At 35.6% G+C, this 22,812-nt stretch overlaps 2 protein-coding genes across 2 annotated transcripts; one reads left to right on the top strand and one right to left on the bottom strand.

Moving 5' to 3' along the window:
• Window positions 1-659: 659 nt before the first annotated feature.
• Window positions 660-10,013, bottom strand: LOC128541067 (legumain-like). Its single transcript, XM_053511169.1, has 14 exons — window positions 10,001-10,013; window positions 9,362-9,443; window positions 9,145-9,242; window positions 7,874-7,955; window positions 7,717-7,802; window positions 6,588-6,663; window positions 6,386-6,448; window positions 4,607-4,670; window positions 4,390-4,508; window positions 3,868-3,981; window positions 3,352-3,561; window positions 2,670-2,825; window positions 953-1,020; window positions 660-844 (listed from the first exon to the last, which is right to left on the bottom strand). Exons 2-14 carry the CDS (start codon window positions 9,437-9,439, stop codon window positions 799-801), a joined length of 1,260 nt encoding a protein of 419 aa, XP_053367144.1. The 5' UTR covers window positions 9,440-9,443; window positions 10,001-10,013; the 3' UTR covers window positions 660-798.
• A 1,316-nt stretch (window positions 10,014-11,329) lies between these two features.
• Window positions 11,330-22,257, top strand: LOC128541071 (legumain-like). Its single transcript, XM_053511172.1, has 14 exons — window positions 11,330-11,393; window positions 13,851-13,932; window positions 14,021-14,118; window positions 14,550-14,631; window positions 14,721-14,806; window positions 16,086-16,161; window positions 16,331-16,393; window positions 17,348-17,411; window positions 17,510-17,628; window positions 17,724-17,837; window positions 18,149-18,358; window positions 19,048-19,203; window positions 22,025-22,092; window positions 22,203-22,257. The coding sequence occupies exons 2-14, from the start codon at window positions 13,855-13,857 to the stop codon at window positions 22,246-22,248; spliced, it is 1,260 nt and encodes a 419-aa protein (XP_053367147.1). The 5' UTR covers window positions 11,330-11,393; window positions 13,851-13,854; the 3' UTR covers window positions 22,249-22,257.
• Window positions 22,258-22,812: the final 555 nt, after the last annotated feature.

Below are 22,812 nucleotides of genomic sequence, written 5' to 3'. Positions count from 1 at the left end.
TGTGAACTTCAGGCAGTTCTGCTAATTTTAGCAGATCAGATAGAGAGGGATAATTTACCAGTAGACACTGTACTGCCACCTACTGCATAGAATACGTATTGCACTATTAGACCTAACCCGATACTTAATGCGCTATTACTTACGACTGAATAAAGGACCAACCAATCACACAGCTGGCTCCGCCCTATCGCTCCGGATTGACGGAACGACAATTTCTGCTGAAAAGTCGCATTATAAAATAAATAGGCCATTGTAAAAAATGGGATTTTAAAATAAAAACTGACTTTAAAAAAATGACATTTTAAAATAAAAACAGCATGAATTAAATAAAATGCCTCTGCAATAATCTCTGTTATTGGGAAAAATAATGATCATGAAATATTATTTTATAATAATACGTTTTTTTTCCTTAATATGTTTAATTATTTCACAATATCACTCTCATATGTGTCTTATTTATTAATAGAGTGATTTATCCCATCATGTCCTTTTTATTTATTTAATTTTGAACACTTTTGAGTTCCATAGATTATACACTAAAAAGATACAATACTTTTTAAAATCTTAAGTCAGAATATATGCAGAAATCTATGCAGCAGCATGCTGTTTACACAGATTTAACAAACAAACTTTTGATTCTCAGTAACTCTTTATTATGTAATTTATGATTTATGATACATTTCGTTTCACCTGTAAGAAATGTTAAAAAAAAAAAATAGCAAAAATAAACATGTTGCTGGTAAAAGATGATCTAAATGACCTCCGCAGGACTGTGATGTTACAGCATGTGTGAGGTCTTCAGAAGGTAATCTCCTGGCTCGTATGAGTGATGGCTTCAGTGATGCTGATGGAACAAACAAATGAAGAAAATTAGAAATAATAGATTAATTATTTAAAAAGAGATTTACATTTATTTAAATTAAATACTGAACAAGTCAAACTGATGACACACCTGTCGAGCTCCAACCCAGACTCACAGAGATTCACTAAAACCTGCAGGTGTGAGTGAGTGACAACAAACTGCAGAGAGAGAGAGGGAGAGGGAGAGGGAGAGTTAGTGTGGTATGTACAACTAAACTTTAAGGTTAATGATATTGGTTAATAAAGTAATAAAGTATAAGTTGCTTGTTGATTTTGTTTTTTTTATTTGTTTTGCTTGAGTTTTAAACATTTCATATTTATTATTGTTTCTGTAGCTCTACATCGCCGCTCTTTAGCTCAGTTTAGCAGCTCATATCTACAAAAAAAATAAAGACATAAATAACGGCATAACTTTATAAAGAACAACAGGAATTAAATCAAAACATTTAAAAAGGTGATTAATATATTTAACCTTTGTTTATTAGTTTTTTATTTAATTATTAAGTTTAATCTTAGGAATAATATTTCATTTAAAAAATACATTACTGTATTTTATAATTTCCCACTTACATACTGTATAAGCATTTTTCTCAATTTTTTTATGTAATAAAAATAATAATGCTGATTTGCACCACATGGTGAGATCATGATTATTATGATGCTCACTGACTGTTCAGAGAAAATTCAAGTTCTGGAGAAGGAAAAAACATGAACTGATATCATGTTTAGTGTCAAAAGAAACACAACATGAAAGGACGATGTGAGTTGAAACATCATCACACTTTAAACACTTTTCACATTTATTCTAGTGAGTCATCACCATCTGGGCATGACAAATTTTTGAAGCTAGTCTTGAAGTTTTGACAATATCTTTTCATTTTTGGATCTCTTCATATTGTAGTTTAAGCAAAAACAGTGACTTTAAACACGTGTGTCAGCCCTGATTATCACATACTTTTTACTTTTTGACATTCTGGGGAACAAAGTTTCCTAATATCAAGAGAGTACAGATAATATACCTGGGAAAATAACCTGAATCTAAACATGGCTTCCCAGATATGACATTTTAATTAAAAAATATTGTATTTTAACGTTAATTATTAGTCAAAATCACTTCATCACAAATTTTGTTGTATATCACGCAAAAAAATAAATAAAAAATAAAAATAAAATAACAAAGTGTATTCAGTAAGGACACTATATGAATTGGCAGAATGATCGTAAAGACGTGAACAAAACACACCAGGGTTCATCAGTCGTTTATTAATTTTACCACAAAAACATAATTTAGGCAGTAAGTTTATGTATGTAAATATTGTATACTGTGTACGTTTATGTTTTGTTCACTTAGTTTATTGTTTCACAAAATTAAAGCCTCAATTTGGTTGTTAATTTTAATTATAAATAATAATGTTTTAATAATAATGTTAGGAGAACACCGCGCAGTGGAACATTAAGATTAATGTTGTCTGAAATAATCTGAAGCATTCTTACTTTTCAAGTCATGTTAGTCAAACAAACGCGCACGCACACACACACACACACACACACACACATACACCTCAAGTGTAAATATTAAAACACTGTTATTATTTATTCACTGTTATTAAATATTAAAAAACATTGTTTATACTTGTTTGTTAATTTTACATTGATTTGGTGATGGAAAAATATGATAGATTTCTATATTCTATATTTACAGATTTATTGTTTGAAATAATCTTTAGCATTCTTACTCCATCACATTTATAGTCACACACACACACACACACACACACACAGTACATATTGTATATATATGTACATACCGGCTCCTTTTCCCAGTCGAAGAGATTAGTCCTGAAATGTTCGGCCACGGCTTTGAGCTCGTACGTGTGAGACACTTCACGTGTTTCAGTCAGAGCTCCTAAAGCGTTTGTGCGCTCAGCGATCTTCTGCAGCGCTTCATCCACCGTCTTCCTTTTCTACAAATGTGATCATAATACACACACTTCATCTAAAGTCACTGCTTCTAAAATGTACAGATGTCTTGGTAAAATGTAATTCATCAGAAAATGGCAACGGTTTTTGACATAAAAAAAACAATAATTTTTATCTAATGGGGCGGGGCTTATCACTTAATAATGTTTTAATAATAGTAATTCTTGCAAAGCAGCTTTACAGAATAAAAAAACCCATATGATGGGCGGAGTTAACACATGACCCAGAGAAGTACTGGGTGTTGTGTCACACCTGAATCTTGTTTCCTTCAATAATAAACACTACTGAACTTGTTATAGGAAAATAATCAACAATATAAACCACTCTGTCATTCAGAACTACTTAAATTTACTTTAAGAGTTACATAAAGTACAGCATTCATTACTTCTACATTACAGAGTTATGTTCAGGAATAAGACTCAGGATGTGGATACAGTGAGTGTTTTTATTTTATTCTGAAATAAAAACTGTATATACAGTAAAGCAGTACAGTAGGAGAGGTTTACTCACACTTATCAGATCATCATATTGTCTTTGCAGGTCCTGTCTTTTCTCCAGGTCCTGTTCATTTTTAATCTTGTTTTTATGGATTTTCAGTGGAATTTGTGTAATCTCTACTACATCAGACACGTGGACGTTCAGGAGATGAGACGTGTCGGTCTCACAGACAGAGGACGAGGAGTCTCCAAAAAATTCACTCAACATCACCTTCATCATTCTCTACATAACGTCAAGTAATGAAGAATAAATACAGCATTACACTCAAGTAAACACTAAGAGTTTAAATATCTAGTATATTTAGTATTTATACATAATACAACTATTGCCAGTGTTTATGATTTGTTTTGTTATGGAACAAAACCTACATATGTACTGTATAATACTCCCAATGTTTGTAATGTTTTATTATTATTATTATTATTATTATTATTATTATTATATAATCTTACTACTACTAATAATAATAATAATAAAAGAACAACAACAAGAAACCTTTAAAATGCTACATTGTTGTATGTACAGTACCTTGTCGCCATAGTTACATGGTGTCATAGTCACTCCTGCCTTCTTCGCATCCTTACTCACGTTTCTCTCCAGGTAGGAAAACTGATCTCCAAGTGAAGTCGACGTGAATTTTACCTTTAAAGTGAAGTGAAAAAGAACAGAAAAAAGAGGTTGCCCAATTCGAAACCTTGTAATAATGTAACAAAAAAAAAGGAAAAGAATGTTATAAAAATACCATAAAGTATTAATGTATTTTCACTGATTCTCTCTGTACCCTGGCCTGGACCCAATCCCTTAGTCTCATTCACACACTACGAGCAATTTGGAAACTCCAATTAGCCTACTCATGTCTTTGAACTGTGGGAGGAAACCGGAGTCCACTGAGGGAACTCGCCATGTACAGGGAGAACATGCAAACTCCACACACTGAGGCAGGAGTCAAAACCTCAACCCTTTGAGTGCAAGACCACAGTGTGTAACTGCTACATGACCATTCCACCTATTAAAGTATTCATTCCTGACTTTAACAGTTTAAACACTCACCGTGTCCATGTGCTGCAGCCAGTTAAAGCTGAAGAGATCAGAGAGAAAAATATTTCTTTTCTTGTCGAAGAAACAGGCATAGGTATACTCATCAGGCTTGCAGGATGAAACGGCGTACACTGAAACACACACGTTTAACGCCGTTTTAGTCACGTGAGCAGATCGAACCTGAACATGTCAGAACTACGAGTTTACAGTAAGTAGATTTCACACTGACCGTTCCTCTCAGACAGCTGATCCAGCATCGATCCAGAAAGACACGCTTCCAAATAAATCACCATCTGCAAACATGGAGCAGGTTGTACAGAACATCAGCACACACACACACACACACACACACACACGCAAATTAGAAATCTTTTTATGTATTAGAAATATTAACATTTTCTTGGTTTATAAACAGTGTTGGGGGACGTTACTGTTTAAAGTAACTAATTACATTACAAAATTACTGTCTTTAAAAAGTAATCAGTTACATTACAGCGTTACATTCTGATAAAAGTAACTAGTTCAGTACTTTTCCACTGCAGAAAATGAAAACTCATTTGTGATTCCTCATGCATGTTGTTTTAGTCAAGACCTTTATAATTATTCTACCATCATCACTCAGTGAAGTTTGAAGTTTGGCCCATAATCCGTAACAGCAGGAATACCTGGGGGGGAGGGGGGGGTATTTAGTTAATATAACTAAATAAGTACTTGGCAGACCTAACGCGTTAGATTACTCATTACATCAAAAAAGTAATCCAAGTACTCTAATGCAATACTTTGTAATGCATTACACCCAACACTGTTTATATATGAAAGAGGGAAATGTTTATGGAATGGGTCCATCCAACTCCCAGACATGAGTAACGCGGTTTGCGAGTGTTCCAGGAGTGCAAGGGGGCCAGGGGTAGCTCAATGGTTAAGGCATTAGCCTACGGTTCGGAAGGTCCTAGGTTCAAACCCCACAACCACCAAGTTGCCACTGTTGGGCCCTTAAACAAGGTCCTTAACCCTCAATGCTCAGGTGTGTAATGAGATAAAAATTGTAAGTCGCTCTGGATGAGAGCATCTGCCAAATGCCTAAATGTTCCACAAGTCGAGCAAAGATTTTTAATAAATTTGTACTATACGAACAAGTCTTAGTTTACGAGCTTCGAGTATCATGTATCACACATGCGCTTCTTGTTTTGACGCCGAGCGTCACGTGATCACAACTGAGAGAACGTTTTCTCTCTCTCTTGCGCTGTGGAATTGTGGGTAATTGTCTGCCCTGCTGGGTCTTAGTGCGCGTCTCTTACTGGTATAATCAACATCCGTGCACACGTGTACTGTTTACTACAGTATAACACTGTGACCACGTGTGTGTGTGTGTGTAAAACATATTTTATTTTGTGTCTGTATGTGTGACAGACACAGACGTACTCTCTCTGCTCTAACCAGAAACACTGCTGTGTCACGATTCTTTTTAAAGGTAAAGTGCAGGTTCATTTGTTTTATTTATACTTTACAGCAGTGATTCCAATTTATATTTCCAATAAAACAGTGACCCTTAACCCTCAACTGCTCAGATGTATAATGAGATGAAAATGTAAGTCGCTCTGGATAAGATGCCTGAAGACATTTACATATTGCCCTGTACCAGGAACATTTGTTAATTTGTTGATTAATTTTCTATAACAGAGGCCTCTTTCCCACCTTGACCACAAAAGGGCACACACACATTTCCTCCCTGAAATTTTTGCTCTATCAAAGGGTTTTAACAACGAATTAGAGTGTGTTGCCCTTGATTTGCCCCTTTGCCCCTGTGAGCCCTGCCTTGTAGGAGTGTTATGGGTAGCTCAGTGGTTAAGCCCTTCGCCTACTGATTGGAAGGTCATGGGTTCAAATCCCAGCACCACTGAGTTATTGCCCTTAACCGTATACAGCTAAAATGTTTAAAAAAGCAGTAAATGTATAAGGTTGGATCAGAGCGTCTGGCGTATGAGAGCCAGAGCATGTACGTATGTACCTTTGAAAATTTGTGACTCTCTGACATCGCCTTCACTGTGTTAATAAGATCATGTGCATAAAGCTGGAACAGGAAAGAAAAGATTATTAAATTTAATGATATCAGCAGTATTTGATTATAAGCATCTAAAGAGTTTATACTGTTAGTTAATGTGAAATCAAAACAGCTTAGCACATTAATGTTACAAATCTATTAACCTTACTGTAGAATTAGGAAAGTGAAAGATTCCTTTATTTCCATGATCTGATAAATAAATGAAGATAGAATCGTTTTCACCACTAAAAGAGAAAAAATATAAAAATATTAAATATAAATATTAAAAATATGCAATAATTTTTTTGACAAAAACTGTTGGTAATTGATTGAGGTTACAAAGTTTGGAGAATGTACATGAGATCTTTTTCCTTTAGATTCCAAACTTCACTGCTTTCATCCCAGTGCAGACAATCACAGCCCTACCAACCTTCAAACATTTAGTTTTAGAGGTTCCCATGTTAATGTCTAAGAATACTGCTGTGTTATAACTAAAACATTTACAAAAAGAGCATTTTTTTTTCTGATTCAACTAGCAACTAGCATAAACAAACTAACCGCTGCGGGTGAGCTCGCTAACCGTAGCTTTTCGTGTTGCAGGGGGACATTAAAAGCTAAACAACCTTATATACAATTAAATGCAAAAGATACAACACATAGCCAATGGTAGTGAAGTTTTGAGTAGACCTGTAATGTACAACCCAACTATATTTTAAAATCCCCAAAAAAATTATGCAACTTGGCAAAAGAAAAATGCAACAAGGCTTTCCTTCTTTGACACTTTTGTTATCTCATCAAATGATATAAATGTATATAACCGCATTGCTATTGATAGTGTTCCTATCCAATGATTCTCCTCTGAGCATGGGACAGTGGGATTCCTGCCTCAATATGCCTCTATTTTTACAAAAAATCCAGTTTTATTAATATAAACGTGCGAGTTATGTCTAATTTGTTGTTATAGAAAATTCATGAATTCAAATTTTATTTGTCACATACACAGTCATACATAGTACGATATGCAGTGAGATGCTTATACGACCGCAACTAACCTTAAAAAATAAAATATTTTACATAAGTATTAAATATTGTTAAAAGAAATACATTAGAAAATAAAATTAATTAGCAAAATATACTGAACAAATAAGAACAAAATATCAATATAGCAAATATAGAAATATAGATATAATAATATAATATAATAAATATAATTAATCAGAACCTTCTGATGAGAATTCAACAATGTTTAAGAAAGTTAAATAAAGAATGCAGTAAAAGGTCACTTTTTTTTTTTGTACCTTTGTATGACTTTTTTTGGTCCTGTTTTCTTGACAGCAGCCGAATTTCCACTCAGTACAGCCAGAAAGTTTTCAGCTGAAACCTCCTGATAATCAACAAATTATAATTCAACTTGTATTATTGATTAAATAATTTATTGATTACAGAACACTTCACCTCTCCAGTGTAGTCCTTTAGAACCCCGGGGTAAACATTCGGGCCGTCTGGGACGTTGATTAATTCTCCAGGAGTTGGATTTCTGTACAGAAATATAAGACAGATAAGTAATATAATAATTCTTATACCTGTATACAGTGGTCCCTTGGCATATGAATGCCCTGCCTTAAAAATGTTCACATTAAGAGAATTTGCCTCTCTATAAAAAGCATTTTGGCATACGAGCAACTAAACCGAGACGAACTGAACGCCAATTAGTTGCGTGTACGTCCAGGAACCATATGAAACTGTGTTGTCTTAATGAAAAGCCAAGCGAATTTAAAAGTTTACAGGTTTTTTTTTTTTTTTTTTTGCAATTTGTGTTAAATTTTTTGTGAGATGTAGCACCACGGGTCCCAAGGATGTTATCAAGGACGGTAGGAAGAAGAAAAGGGAGCCGCTTTCAGTTTAATTTTTAAAGCAGCCGGTGCCGAGAGGAATCATAAATTAAAGTTAAGTGAGGTTTAATGTCTATTTATTTCTTATTGCACTTCAGTCTTAACATATCCCTTTTGTAAGCTGGGATATGTGAAGAATAAAGAATTTAATGTATGTGTGACGAATAAAGGCTTAACTAACTAACTATACTGTTGGAAATTGGTAATATTGATAATACTTTTGATTAGCTGGATTATCTGCCTTTACATTTTTTCCTTTGGTTTGCAATATGAAATTTCTGGATCTTTGCAACAGAATACATTTGTACGTCACGAGACTGTTCATACAGTAAGATGTCCTTATAAAAACAGAGAAATAATGAATGGCAATTACTTGATTGTTCTATTTGTTTAAACCTCTGCAATGCAAAATTAATAAATTTAATTTAAACATTTGAACACTTTGAAAATAAGTAATAATTTACAAAACACACTAAAACACTGCATTGTTTCCTAACAGACAAAAAAATAGTCATGAGAACAGTTTAGCCCGTCGCACCTGCATTAAACTACACCTTGCTTGGGTCTCGTTGCTACTAGTGCCAAAACAAGAGAAAAAACAAAAATTATGATTGTGCCTGGTCCATAAGGTAAAAGAAATTGAAGGTATAAAATTAAAATAGATATAAAATATTTATATATTTTTATATAGATATAAATTTATTGCATCCTCATTCAGATTGAAGCTACTCCTACTAATCAACTACTAAAAAACTAATTGTTTTTTTGCAGTTTAATCTGTGAGATGTTTCTCACTCTTTGTAAAGGCCCACTCCTACTCCACTCTATACTCACTGTGGATTATATGCAACATCATCATACATCATCACCACAATCTGCTCGTCAGGAACACCACTGTGGTGTGCGACCTGGTAGGCGTGGCACACGTTGGCCTGAAACAACAAAAAACTGTACCTAAAAAAAAGCTAAAAAATGTATCATATAACATACTGTCATTATGGGTGAACATCATGTAACACAAAATTTAACCCAATGTGTTTAATATTCACACCTGAACATCGTAGTCCTCCCAACCATTAGAACCTCCAGCAAGGAGAACCCAGTGTTTGCCCTGACTGGCCGTGTCCATGTTCCTACAAAGCAGAAAAGTACAAATCAGGTGTCACTGGCGATCTGAGGGGATACACAAAACTAAAAGTTATAAATTACAATGAATGTCAAAGCATCATAATTGTAAGATTCATAAGATGTCACACTTGTTACATTAGAAGACTTTAATTGAACAGGAGTAAGGAGTCTCCAGTGTCAGCGCTTTGTAACAGCCAACTTTGGGGTTTCTTTTTGGTTCCTCAGTAACATGACATATGCTTTATTATTATTATTTTTAGTTTTTTAGTATTAACTTTAAGAGAGAATAAAAGACAACTGTTTATAGATGTTAAAACATCAGGATCTAACTTGTTTCATGGATGTTCTACAGCGTTAACATAAACTTGAAATTCTTAAAATGTATGTAATAGAGTGAAAAAAAGGTGGAAAAGAGGAATAAAACACACACTTTTTATGATACACTGCCTACACACACACCCACACACACACGCTTTATTACTTATAAATTACATCAGTAATTTTGGTTTGGTTTTTTGCATTATTGGTGTTGAATAAAGAGTAGAAGTGTGTCGACTCTTACCTGAGTTCTCTCCTGTGAGTGGCTTCAGCTCAGCGTTAGTTTGAGTGAGTGTCTGAAACGGAGCGTCTGGAGTTTTATATCCAGCGAACAATCCACTTTCACTTCCTGTCCTGAGCATCTTACACATGTATAAACCATATACATTTTGTTTTTCACTTTTCTGTCAGTGTAGTAAATGCTACATGTAATAAAAGTGACGTTCAGACAAAGATATAATATCCACCCCAGCTCCTGCCCCCTGCTCTGGAAAGATTTATTTTCAAGCTCAAGCTTATTTGACTCTTTTACTTTCTAAATCTCTTTCAGTGTCATGTGTCGCTCTTATGGTACGGTTCAGTCTTTCCAAAGAAAACACTCTGAATAATAACAGGAAGTCAAAGTAGCTGCAGTTATACATTTTAAAACATCTGCTGATCTCCTTCACTTGAAAACCAGAAATAAATAATAAAGAATTTTTCTAGTTCAGGTACTAAACTGTTTGACAATCCCATCAATTGAAATTGGTCTCTCCTTAATGATGTAATGTCGACACACACCTGAGAGGCCCAGAGCACCAAACCACCAGAGAATCGGCTTTAGATTTTTAATTTCGAGAGTTCGGGTTTAGTACAAGGGGTGTTCAACTCAAACCGAGACTTATGACAATTTCTGGTAAATCAAGGTGTTAAAGTGATTAACATTAACAAAAGACTTGAAGCACAGTACGATGAATGAAGGATACAAAAGGCCGTACATCCCGAATGATGATCCCGATGAGGTTCTGCAGTTTTTCCTAACATTCAGCAAGTGGAACGCCTGATCCTTGAAAACCGATGGATAATAAATCATAAATAACAAAAACCTACTCCTAGTTCTTCATTTTCTTCTTATTATAATGGAAGAATTGACTATTTCTATAGAAACACTGAATCGTTCTATACGAACGACACTTGATACTGAAAGAGATTAAGAAAATAAAAGAGTCAAAGAAGGTTGAGTTTGAAAATAAAACTTTTCAGATGGGGTGGGGGGGGTAGGGGGGTCAAGAGGGTGGACATGCTATACATTATATCTTTGTCTCTACCTCACATTTATTATAAGTAGCATTTACTTTAAAGAAACGACAGTTAATTAAAAGTCTTAGAATGTTTGTATTGTATACAATTTACACAAATATACTGTATAGAATACAGGGAGTTTAATAATACAGTATCATTACACATGTCCAGTGTAATTCCAGTGCCGTATTTAATGACCCACTGTGTTTCCAGGTTAAAATAAAACCTGCTGATAGCTGATGCTCAGGACAGGAAGTGAAAGTGGATTGTTCGCTGGATATAAAACTCCAGACGCTCCGTTTCAGACACTCACTCAAACTAACGCTGAGCTGAAGCCCTCACAGGAGAGAACTCAGGTAAGAGTCGACACACTTCTACTCTTTATTCAACACCAATAATTGTTGGTTTTAGAATCAACAAAATAAGTTTAATATTTACAACTTATTGATGGAATATCTTAATAAAAAAATAATAAATAACACTCCAAGTTAGTGTCACAGTGGATTATGGGTTAGTCTCATCACCTCACACCTCCATGGTAAAAGTTTGATTCTTGCTTTTGCTCCGTGTGTGTGTGTGGAGTTCGCAGGTTCGTTCACATATTCTTGATGCTTGGTGGGTTTCCTCCAGGTACTCCAGTTTCCTCCACACTCACATGTGCTGCAGATTGATTGGCATTTCCGAGTTGCCTGTAGTGTGTGTATCTGAGTTCCCTGAGCTCCAGAGTACCCTGTGATCCTACATAGGATAAGCAATCAAAAATGTTAGATGCAACCTCTCTTTAATGTTCCTTCTTAATTGTAAACTAAAGTGGCAAAACAAGTATGTAAACCTTTTGCAATTTCATGGTTTTGTGCATTAAATTGTCATGAAATGTGATCTGATCTTAGCTTATGTGAGCCACGCCTCGCCAAAAGAGCTTTCAGAGGATCTAGGATCAAGAATTGTTGATTTAAATAAATCTGGAAAGGGTTACAAAGTGATTTCAAAGACTTAGAAATTCAACATTCTACAGTTTAAGACTCAAATAAGCAAATGAAGAAATTTTGAGACTGTGGTTACTCTACCAAGAAGTGAGTGCCCAGTTAAAATGACCTGAAGAGCACAACATCAGTCAATGAGGTAAAGACACAACCCCAAGTGACAGCCAAAGATTTAAGGCATCATTGGAACTGGCTAACATCTGTGTTCATGAGTCTACAGGCTGTAAAACATTGAACAAGTAGCGTACTAAAAAGAACATTGTGCATGCCTGAAGTTTGTGAATGAGCACCCTGACACTTCTCAGCGGTATTGGGAAAATGTTTTGTGGACTGATAAAACGTGTACTGCATATCATCATGAAAACATCATCCCAACCATACAGTATGGTGGAGGAAACATTCTTCAGGATAATGTGAGAATATCTGTACAGTAAATCAGCTGAAACTCTGTAGAAGTTGGGTGATGACAATGACCCAAAACACCAGAGCAAGTCCACAACAGAACAACTTCGGAAAAACAAAATCCTCCATTTGGAACGGCTGAGTCAGAGTTTAGATCCGAACCCAATAGAAATGCTGTGGAATGACCCGAAGAGAGACACACACGTTAGACGTCCAAAGTATATGATGGAGCTAATGCAGTTCTGCCAAGAAGAATGGGCTAAAATTCCTCCTGAACTATGTGCAGGTCTGATCCACAGCTACAGGAAGCTCATTGTAGATGCAAAGCAGATTAACAGAATCAAAAAATATATATAAAAGTGTGTATGAAATGTGAGAAAATGTGGATGAATTAAAAAAATTAGATCGTCCCTGATGAACAAGCTGAGGACGATGGTGCTGAGGGAAAAACTCCCTGAGATGGTAATAGGAAGAAACCTTGAGAGGAACCAGACTCAACAGGGAACCCATCCTCATTTGAGTGATAACAGATAGCAGGGATTGATCTGCACTCATACTGTGTGTTAGGAGGCTGGAGGTTCAGTATAACAGAAGATGTGTTTAAGTTCATATGGAATCCAGTTCGTTATTGGAGCCTCAGGTAGACTGTAGAATATTCCAGTGGTGAACTATCGAGCCACTGCAGTCACAACTCTAGCTGTCTGCATCAGCCGAGCCCAGGACCATCTTCATGTTAAAGTGGAACCGTCACCAGTAACCCCACACACCCCAGGCAGACCCCACGGGGCATCCATGTGACGAGATCTCCAACCAGAAGCAGGGCATCAGGACGAGTCAGACAGGTCCAGAGGGCAGGGGGGTTGGCGGGCTGGATCTCTGGCAGTTCAGGAGCAACATGTATAGATCGACAGAGGGAGAGACAGCGAGAGAAGAGAGATAACAGTTAAGTATGTTCACAGTCATTTAATGTATAAGGTGAATGTATATTTAGTGCAGAGTGCATGCAGGGACTCCAGCAGGACTAGACATAACTAAAAGGGAGAGCCAGAAGGAAACACAGACATGAGGGGGAACAGATGTAAAGCAACCAGTCACTTCATTGTCTACTTGTCAATATGCTTGGCTTAGATGAAGATCAAATCACATTTAATAAAAATTTATGCGGTAAACCATGAAATTCCAAAAGGTGCACATACTTTTTTTTATGCCACTGTAAAAAAAAAAAAAAAAAACAGCAGCTTATCACATTTGTATCAGTGCACAGTTTATTACTCTCGTTAATAAAATTAATATAACCTTGCACTATCATCAGAAACTCTGTTATTATGCTTTAGGCTTAGTTATTAAGTTTTATTTCATTCATAATTTTATATAGTTTTGTTAATATCATTACTGGTGACACCCGAGTTTCAGTTTTCTGCTTTGTAGGAACATGGATACGGCCAGTCAGGGCAAACACTGGGTTCTCATGGCCGCAGGTTCTAACGGTTGGAAAGACTACAGCGTCCAGGTGTGAATACTAAACACACTGAGTTTAATTTAGTGTTAAATGACGTTTAACATAAAATTCATAAAATGAAGTATTGTTTCTGTTTCAGGCCAACGTGTGCCACGCCTACCAGGTCGTGCACCACAGCGGCGTTCCTGATGAGCAGATCGTGGTGATGATGTATGATGATGTCGCTTATAATCCAAAGTGAGTGGGCGGGGCCAAGGAGTTAACAACAACTCTCAAATTAGACTACACAAAAATGCAAAACATACTTCATTGCAGTGACGCAAAATATGTTTATGTTTCTTAAAACATGAAATAAATTTTTGAGGTGTCTGTTTCTGGTTCTGATGAAGACCTAAATACTAAGAGCTAAATGTATGTTAATGCAGGTCCTATGAGCTAAACTGTTGTTTTGCTTTAAATTATTATTTTACCCTTTCAGGTAACAGTACAGTGTTTTAGTGTATCAATGATTCACCCTTTCAGAGTGACATCAAAAAAATGAGAAATCAAGTATTTTACTGATTTTGTACTTTTTTAGGTTTAAACAAACACATCAAACAAACAATTGGCATTAATTATTTCTTAATTTTTGTTATTATATTACTTGTATGTCTTTTATTTCTGCACAGAAATCCCATTCCTGGAAATGTAATCAACGTCCCAGACGGCCCGAATGTTTACCCCGGGGTTCTGAAGGACTACACTGGAGAGGTGAAGTGTCCTGTAATAAATAAATAAATAAATAAATACACTGATTACGGTATATTTGTTAAGTCTAATTATAAACTGTTCATTATCAGGAGGTTTCAGCTGAAAACTTTCTGGCTGTACTGAGTGGAGATTCGGCTGCTGTCAAGAAAACAGGACCAAAAAAAGTCATACAAAGGTACAAAAAAAAAAACATCTCTGTTACCTTTATTCACCAGTTCAGTGTTTATATCAGGTGACCTTTTACTGCATACGTTATTAAACTTCCTTAAACATGGTTGCATTCTGGATTCTGGTCAGAAAGTGTTGATTCATTTTCGATAACAGCAGCTCAGACAGCAGTGCAGCTACAAATCACAGGTTTATAATAATGAAACTCTTCTACTTAAAGAGTTCCTCATGTCATGCTCAAACCATTCAATGTATAAGATTCCATTACCAACACAATTTAAGTGAATAATGGTGAAATATTTGTTATGTGACCGATATAAATTGATGTTGCATTTTGCTTTGCATCCTCGATTTAGATATGGTACAATTATATTCTGCCCAATCAGCTTCAGAGAGTAATTAGTGCACGTAGTGGTCAAAAATGGGAACTGCAACGAGCAATAACAGAGGCACGAATCGCATTACTTTATTTAAGGTTAATAACAGAGTTGGCTGAATGAGCATATTTAATATCACTTTACTGCTCCAAAACTATTGTTTTATGACAAATAATCAGAATTAAATCGAATAAAGTGCAGACTGTGTGAATGATGTACAGAACATTTTCTACTGTTACACTCAAAATAGAAATAATTAAAATTGAAGGCAGAAAATTCCACCCAAGTAAAATTAGTCAGTTAAACAAAAATAAGCAATGACAAATGATAAACCAAATGTTGTTAGATTTAAAATGAAGGTTGACTAGATGGTGTGTCCGCCGCTCCTCTGCACACTTGCTGAACAGCTGTGCTATGAGAGAGACAAACACACACACACAAACACAAAACACATGGTGGTGTCTGAACGCTATTTCTGGTTTATTCACCCAAAAAAGTTTTATATACAGTAAGCACTAATTTCCTGAATCTGCTACATCAAAGTAATTTGCATCTTATATAGAAATACTGTATTGTACAGCTTGTGTACAACAAACCACTGATACTCAACTGTTCCCATGACGTCACATCCACTGTTTTATTGCACATATAGTGTGTTTTTGAGTGAGTAGTATTAGCAGTGTTCTCTGACATCAAAACAATGATCTTATACACCAAATCTGTGAATGTTAATAGGTTGGTGCTTTTTTTGTTTTTAATGCTAGTTGTTATTGTAGTCATGAATTACGGTGCTTAAAAAGACAAAAAGCTTATTTACACTCTCCAAAGTTTGAAACCTTATAAAGTAAGTATTATAGTCATTGATTGTTGATAATTTGTCAATATTTATTATTTTTTTCATTGTTTTAGTGGTGAAAATGATTCTATCTTCGTCTACTTATCAGACCACGGAAATAAAGGAATCTTCCACTTTCCTAATTCTACGGTAATTTTAATAGGTTTTCCAGGTCACATAAGATTATATTCAACTTTATTATCATTGTGCAAAATTCATGTACAATACCAGTGAAATTCATAATTAAAAACTTTTACATCGTTGAATGTTTTGCACACAGTGTATCGTTGTTCTGTTTTTTTATTTTATCCTGTTCCAGCTTTATGCACATGATCTCATCAAGACAGTGAAGGCGATGTCGGAGAGTCGCAAATTTTCAAAAGTATGTATTATAACTACTAATGTAACTTTCAGCACATCTGTAACTCTGTAAGATCTGTTACGGCAAATCTTAGTCGAGTCAGTCCAAATTTTAAGATCACTCTATTTAACAACAATAACAGCAACAACAAAACTTCAGATCAAAAGTGACGGTCAAAATCTATAGATATATGAATCAGAGCATGAGGTCTTGATGGTCATGAAGGTCTTACACAAACGGATAATTATAAAATAACACAGCTCAGACCTCACACACACACACACACACACACACACACCTGGCAAACTGTAAGGTTTCATTAGGACTGAATAGTTAATGTACATAAACATCATCTTCTCTAAATGGGACGTACCACAGCGATTTATTAATAAGTTTTCAATTTAATTGTATTTTTTGATATTGCTTTTTTCTTTTTAAAGGATTATATGTCATAATTCATAGTACAAATTATATATAGTTATATTTTAACAATAATTTAAATCATGGTCAGATCAGGTTATATTAGCACCAAACCTCACAACGCTACACCGTCACTACAATAACTTTTCCTTTTTTCCTTAAAATTTGTGTGTAATTTATTATAAAACTTTTTTTTTTCATATCAAAAACTCTTTACACCATGATTAACAAGACAGAGGCAGAAATGTGTCTCTATTCTTTCATATCCTTCTGCCTCCTTACTTTTGGAGTTCCATTTATCTTCTACAATAAAAACAAAACTCTGCAAGTAGAATTCATTCAAATTGAATCTCAAGCTTCTGCTCTTTTATCTGTTCCAGTGTTTACTTGTTGTCGTGTCCTCGGTGGCCGTGTGTGTAGGCCGGTGTTGTTCCATACACATTTTCCCTCCATGTCACTAACATTTAAAATCTGTGCAAATGTTCATATTTCGAATCATTTGCGTGTGTGTGTGTGTGTGTGTGATGTTCTGTACAACCTGCTCCATGTTTGCAGATGGTGATTTATTTGGAAGCGTGTCTTTCTGGATCGATGCTGGATCAGCTGTCTGAGAGGAACGGTCAGTGTGAAATCTACTTACTGTAAACTCGTAGTTCTGACATGTTCAGGTTCGATCTGCTCACGTGACTGAAACGGCGTTAAACGTGTGTGTTTCAGTGTACGCCGTTTCATCCTGCAAGCCTGATGAGTATACCTATGCCTGTTTCTTCGACAAGAAAAGAAATACCTTTCTCTCTGATCTCTTCAGCTTTAACTGGCTGCAGCACATGGACACGGTGAGTGTTTATACTGTTAAAGTCAGGAATTAATACTTTAATGTAGGATGTTTACACAACTATCAGTTTATGTTCATCTTCACTTCACTTTAAAGGTAAAACTCACGTCGACTTCACTTGGAGATCAGTTTTTCTACCTGGAGAGAAACGTGAGTAAGGATGCGAAGAAGGCAGGAGTGACTATGACACCATGTAACTATGGCGACAAGGTACTGTACATACAACAATGTAGCATTTTAAAGGTTTCTTGTTGTTGTTCTTTTATAATTATTATTATTAGTAGTAGTAAGATTATATAATAATAATAATAATAATAATAATAATAATAATAATAATAAAACATTCCAAACATTGGGAGTATTATACAGTACATATGTAGGTTTTGTTCCATAACAAAACAAATCATAAACACTGGCAAAAGTTTATAATGTATAAATACTAAATATACTAGATATTTAAACTCTTAGTGTTTACTTGAGTGTAATGCTGTATTTATTCTTCATTACTTGATGTTATGTAGAGAATGATGAAGGTGATGTTGAGTGAATTTTTTGGAGACTCCTCGTCCTCTGTCTGTGAGACCGACACGTCTTATCTCCTGAACGTCCACGTGTCTGATGTAGTAGAGATTACACAAATCCCACTGAAAATCCAAGAAAATGAGATTAAAAATGAACAGGACCCGGAGAAAAGACAGGACCTGCAAAGACAATATGATGATCTGATAAGTGTGAGTAAACCTCTCCTACTGTACTGCTTTATATACAGTCTTTATTTCAGAATAAAATAAAAACACTCACTGTATCCACATCCTGAGTCTTATTTATCAACATAACACTAAGTAATAAACACTGTATGTAGCTGTTATACTAAAATACTGGGTGGTTTGATGAAGCAGAGTTACTGTAAGACGTACAAAATGTATTATTTTCCTATAGAAGTACGCCCCCTAGTGTTTCATTCCTCTTCAACCACAGCAATCCCTCAATATTATCATTTTTTATTTAGTAAAGACTGACACACCCATATTTTATGTGTTGCTAGTTACATGGTTTAAATGTCCTAATAAGTCTTCATTTGAAATTAATATGATTTTGTGCAGCAGGTTGTGTAAATGATTATAAGCAGCATCGGTCTGTATAACAGGAAAGTGTAATAAGATCAGCAGTGTTTATTATCAGAGGAAACAGGGGTCAGATGTGACACAACACCCAATAGTTCTCTGTGTCACGTCTTAACTCCGCCCATCATATGATATACCCCACCCTCAAGTGATACAGACATGTTAGATTGATATTTCAGTAATAAAATAAAAAAATGTTAAGTTGAATTAAATATTATTATGTAACACAGCAAGGCATTTTTATTTTAGAAACAGTGACTTTAGATGAAGTGTGTGTATTATGATCACATTTGTAGAAGAGGAAGACGGTGGATGAAGCGCTGCAGAAGATTGCTGAGCGCACAAACGCTTTAGGAGCTCTGACTGAAACACGTGAAGTGTCTCACACGTACGAGCTCAAAGCCGTGGCCGAACATTTCAGGACTTATCTCTTCGACTGGGAAAAGGAGCCGGTATGTACATATATATATATATATACAATATGTACTGTGTGTGTGTGTGTGTGTGTGTGTGTGTTTGACTATAAAATGACTATAAATGTGATGGAGTAAGAATGCTAAAGATTATTTCAAAGAATCTATAACCTATAATATTTTTCCATCACCAAATCAATGTAAAAGTATAAACAATGTTTTAATATTTACACTTGAGGCATTCAATCAGTTCCTCCCCTTGTTTTTTTTCAACAATACAACATTCTTAATGGTTTTCAAGTTGTTACTGCATTCACTCAAATTTTGGCAGGTATAGTGAGACTGTGGCTCTGCGTGATGGGGGTAAAACAAACACGTTATATTTCTAACAATTGTAGTTTTCATAAATGTGTTGTGTCGTACAGAGCAAGTGTAAATTCTTTTGATAAAGTTCATTGAAATTGTTGTAGTTTACATAGTGTAGCTCACTGTTGCCCAGAGTTGAAGTTTTTTAGTTTTTTTAAATACTGTAAACAGTATGTCGGCCTCTGAGTGGTGCAGTGAAGTGCCGCCCTATCATCCGGAGATCGCTGGTTCGATTCCCGGGTGATGCTGTAACCTCTCACAGCCGGAGGTCTAGAGAGAGCTGATTGGCCGAGCTCTCTCAGAGGGGAGGGATGAGAGGTACTCGCGCTCCCACATTAATCATGGCTCAACAGCCAATCAGGGGCGTCTGTGAGCTCACGCAAGCGGAAGGAGCGGTTAGCGCTTTCCTCTGAGTGTGTTACTCCGCCCCCAACGGTGCGTGAGCGAGCAGTTATTAAAGATGCGGTTGGCTGGTGTCACATGGTTCGGAGGAAACAACTCTTCGTCCCTCCCAACTGAGTGGTAGTATTAGCTTTAATGTGGGAGCCCCCTAGTGATGAGGAAGAATTGGACATGACTAAATTAGGGAGGAATCGGGGGGTGTGTGTGTATATATATATATATATATATATATATATATATATATATATATATATATATATATACAGTTGTATATACAGTATATACAGTTAATTCTGCCTCCCACAGACTGGTTATGTGCTCTTGTGGTACACATATTAATTTAAGAGGGTGCTCCTAACAACAATGTGGTATGTGTATAAAAGCCACCTGTCCACAAAATCTCTATCTTCCATTGGCACCATCGGCAAGACCAAAGAGCTGTCAAAACAAGTCAGGAACAAGATTTTAGACCTGCACATGGCTGGAATGGCCTACAATACCATCAGCTAGAAGCTTGGTGAGATGCAGACAACTGCTGGAGCGATTATTTACAAATGTAAGACATACAAAGTAACCATTAATGACCCTATATGCAAGATTTCACCTCATGGAGTAAGAATAAGCATGAGAAAAATGCGGGACCAGCCCAGGACTACACAGGAGGAGCTTGTGAATGATCTCAAGGCAGTTGGGAGCTCAGTCACCAAACAAACCATTGGTAACACAACACGCCTGCATGGATTGAAATCCTTCAGCGCAGCAAGGCTTCCCCTCCTCGAGAAGACACATGTACAGACCCGTCTGAGGTTTGCCAATGAACAAAGAAAGATTGGGATAAACTGCTGTGGTCAGTTGAGATCAAATTTGAGCTCTTTGTCATCAAGTCGACTTGCTGTTTTTAGAGGAAGAAAAATGCTGACTATGACACTAAGAACACCACAGTCCCTACAGTCAAGCACAAAAACATTATGCTTTGGAGCTGTTTCTCTGCTAACGGTACAGATTTACTTTGCTGCACTGAGGGGCGAATGGATGAGGCCATGTGTTGTAAAATTCTGGATGAGAACCTCCTGAAGATGGGTTGTGGTCTTCCAACATGAAAATGACCCCAAACATACTGCCAAGGAGTGGCTCAAGAATAAGCACATTAAGGTCATAGAGTGGTCCAGCCAGTCTTTAGACCTTAATCCAATAGAAAATTCACGGAGAGGGCTGTAACTTTAAGTTGCCAAGCAACAGGCAAGAAACCTTAAACATTTAGAGAAAATCTGTAAAGAATAGTGGATCAAAATGCATCCCAAGATGTCTGCAAATCTGGTAAACAACTACAAGAAACGTCTTCCCACTGTGCTTTCCAGCGAGGGTTTCTCTACCAAGTACTACGTTTTGCTTGCGGATCAAATACTTATTTTCCTCATTGAAATGCAACTTAATTCATAACATTTGTATCATGTGCTTTTTCTGGATTTTTGGTTAATATTCTGTCTCAATCCTTTACCATAAACCTATGATAAAAATTATAGACCCTTCATTTCATTGTAAGTAAAATCTGTAGGGGATCAAATACTTATTTTCCCCCCTTGTATATATACAGTATGTCATTGCCAATAACTCCTAGTCTTTCCCAGGATCCACAGAGACGGCATCTTAAAATATACAAAATATTATCTGCCAAAAAGTGACCTTTTAAATTTAACTTAAACGTGTAATAAGTGATAACTGATAGTAATATAAGGATATATAATTTACTAGATTATGCAATAAGTTATTTAGAAGTTGTTTGCATAAAAAAACAATAATGTTCAAATGTAAACTGAGCCAAAGGACAGAGCTGTAGAGCTACAAAAACAAATTCAAAGTTTGAAACCAAATAAAAAGAAATACCAACCCAGACAAAAGAGTCCATTTAAATTTGATTCAAGTTCAGCAAGCAGCTCCCACTTTATTACTTTATTTTATTAACACTAATTATTATTCTTAAAGTTTATGCTTATTGGTATATGAATGAGCTTTAAGAAAGAAATGAATATTTAGTTGTGCAGATCTTACTAACTCTCTCTCCCTCTCTCTCTCTCTCTCTCTCTCTCTGCAGTTTGTTGTCACTCGTTCACACCTGCAGGTTTTAGTGAATCTGTGCGAGTCTGGGTTGGAGGTTGAGAGGTACAGTATGTGCAGAGTTTTCACTTTGTAAATATACAGTATATCCACTCATTTCATTTCTAATGTCATTGCTAATTTAAATACTTTTTCTTTTTCTTTGTTTCCATCAGCATCACTGAAGCCATCACTCACGTGAGCCAGGAGACACGTTTCTGAAGAAACCACACTTTTAATAATGTTGTTTAGATCATGGCTTTAACAGCTTAACTCCATGATCTAAAAAGTTTATTCACTTTTTGTAATTTTTAAAAATATATATATTTATGAAGCAAAAAGTATCATACTGTATTTGGGATGAAAATAAAATGGATCTTTATTTTTGACTGTAATTAATATTTAGTAATCACAAAACCTTTCAAAGACCAGAAATGATTTGCACATACAGTACTCTGATCAGCCATAAAATTAAAAGCACTAACAGGTGAAGTGAATAACATTGATTACCTCCTCATATTGACACGTCAGTAGATATATTAAGCAAGTAAACAGTCAGTTCTTAAAGATGATGTGATAGAAAGAGGAACAATGGGCAATAAGGAGAGACTTTAACAAGGGTGTCATAGTGATGGTTAAAACGCTGGAATAGTGCATCTAACTGAGAATTAACCAATGTGTCTTCATTCTACATCATTGCCGTTCATTTGTACAATTACATTTAAATAATAAAATGAACAGAAGTACTGCAAAACCTGACATATGTACTAAAATGCAATTGAAACA

The sequence above is a fragment of the Clarias gariepinus genome, chromosome 14 (genome assembly GCF_024256425.1).
Source record: "Clarias gariepinus isolate MV-2021 ecotype Netherlands chromosome 14, CGAR_prim_01v2, whole genome shotgun sequence".
In the NCBI taxonomy this organism is placed as follows: domain Eukaryota; kingdom Metazoa; phylum Chordata; class Actinopteri; order Siluriformes; family Clariidae; genus Clarias; species Clarias gariepinus.
This window is presented reverse-complemented; position numbering and strand designations above follow the sequence as displayed.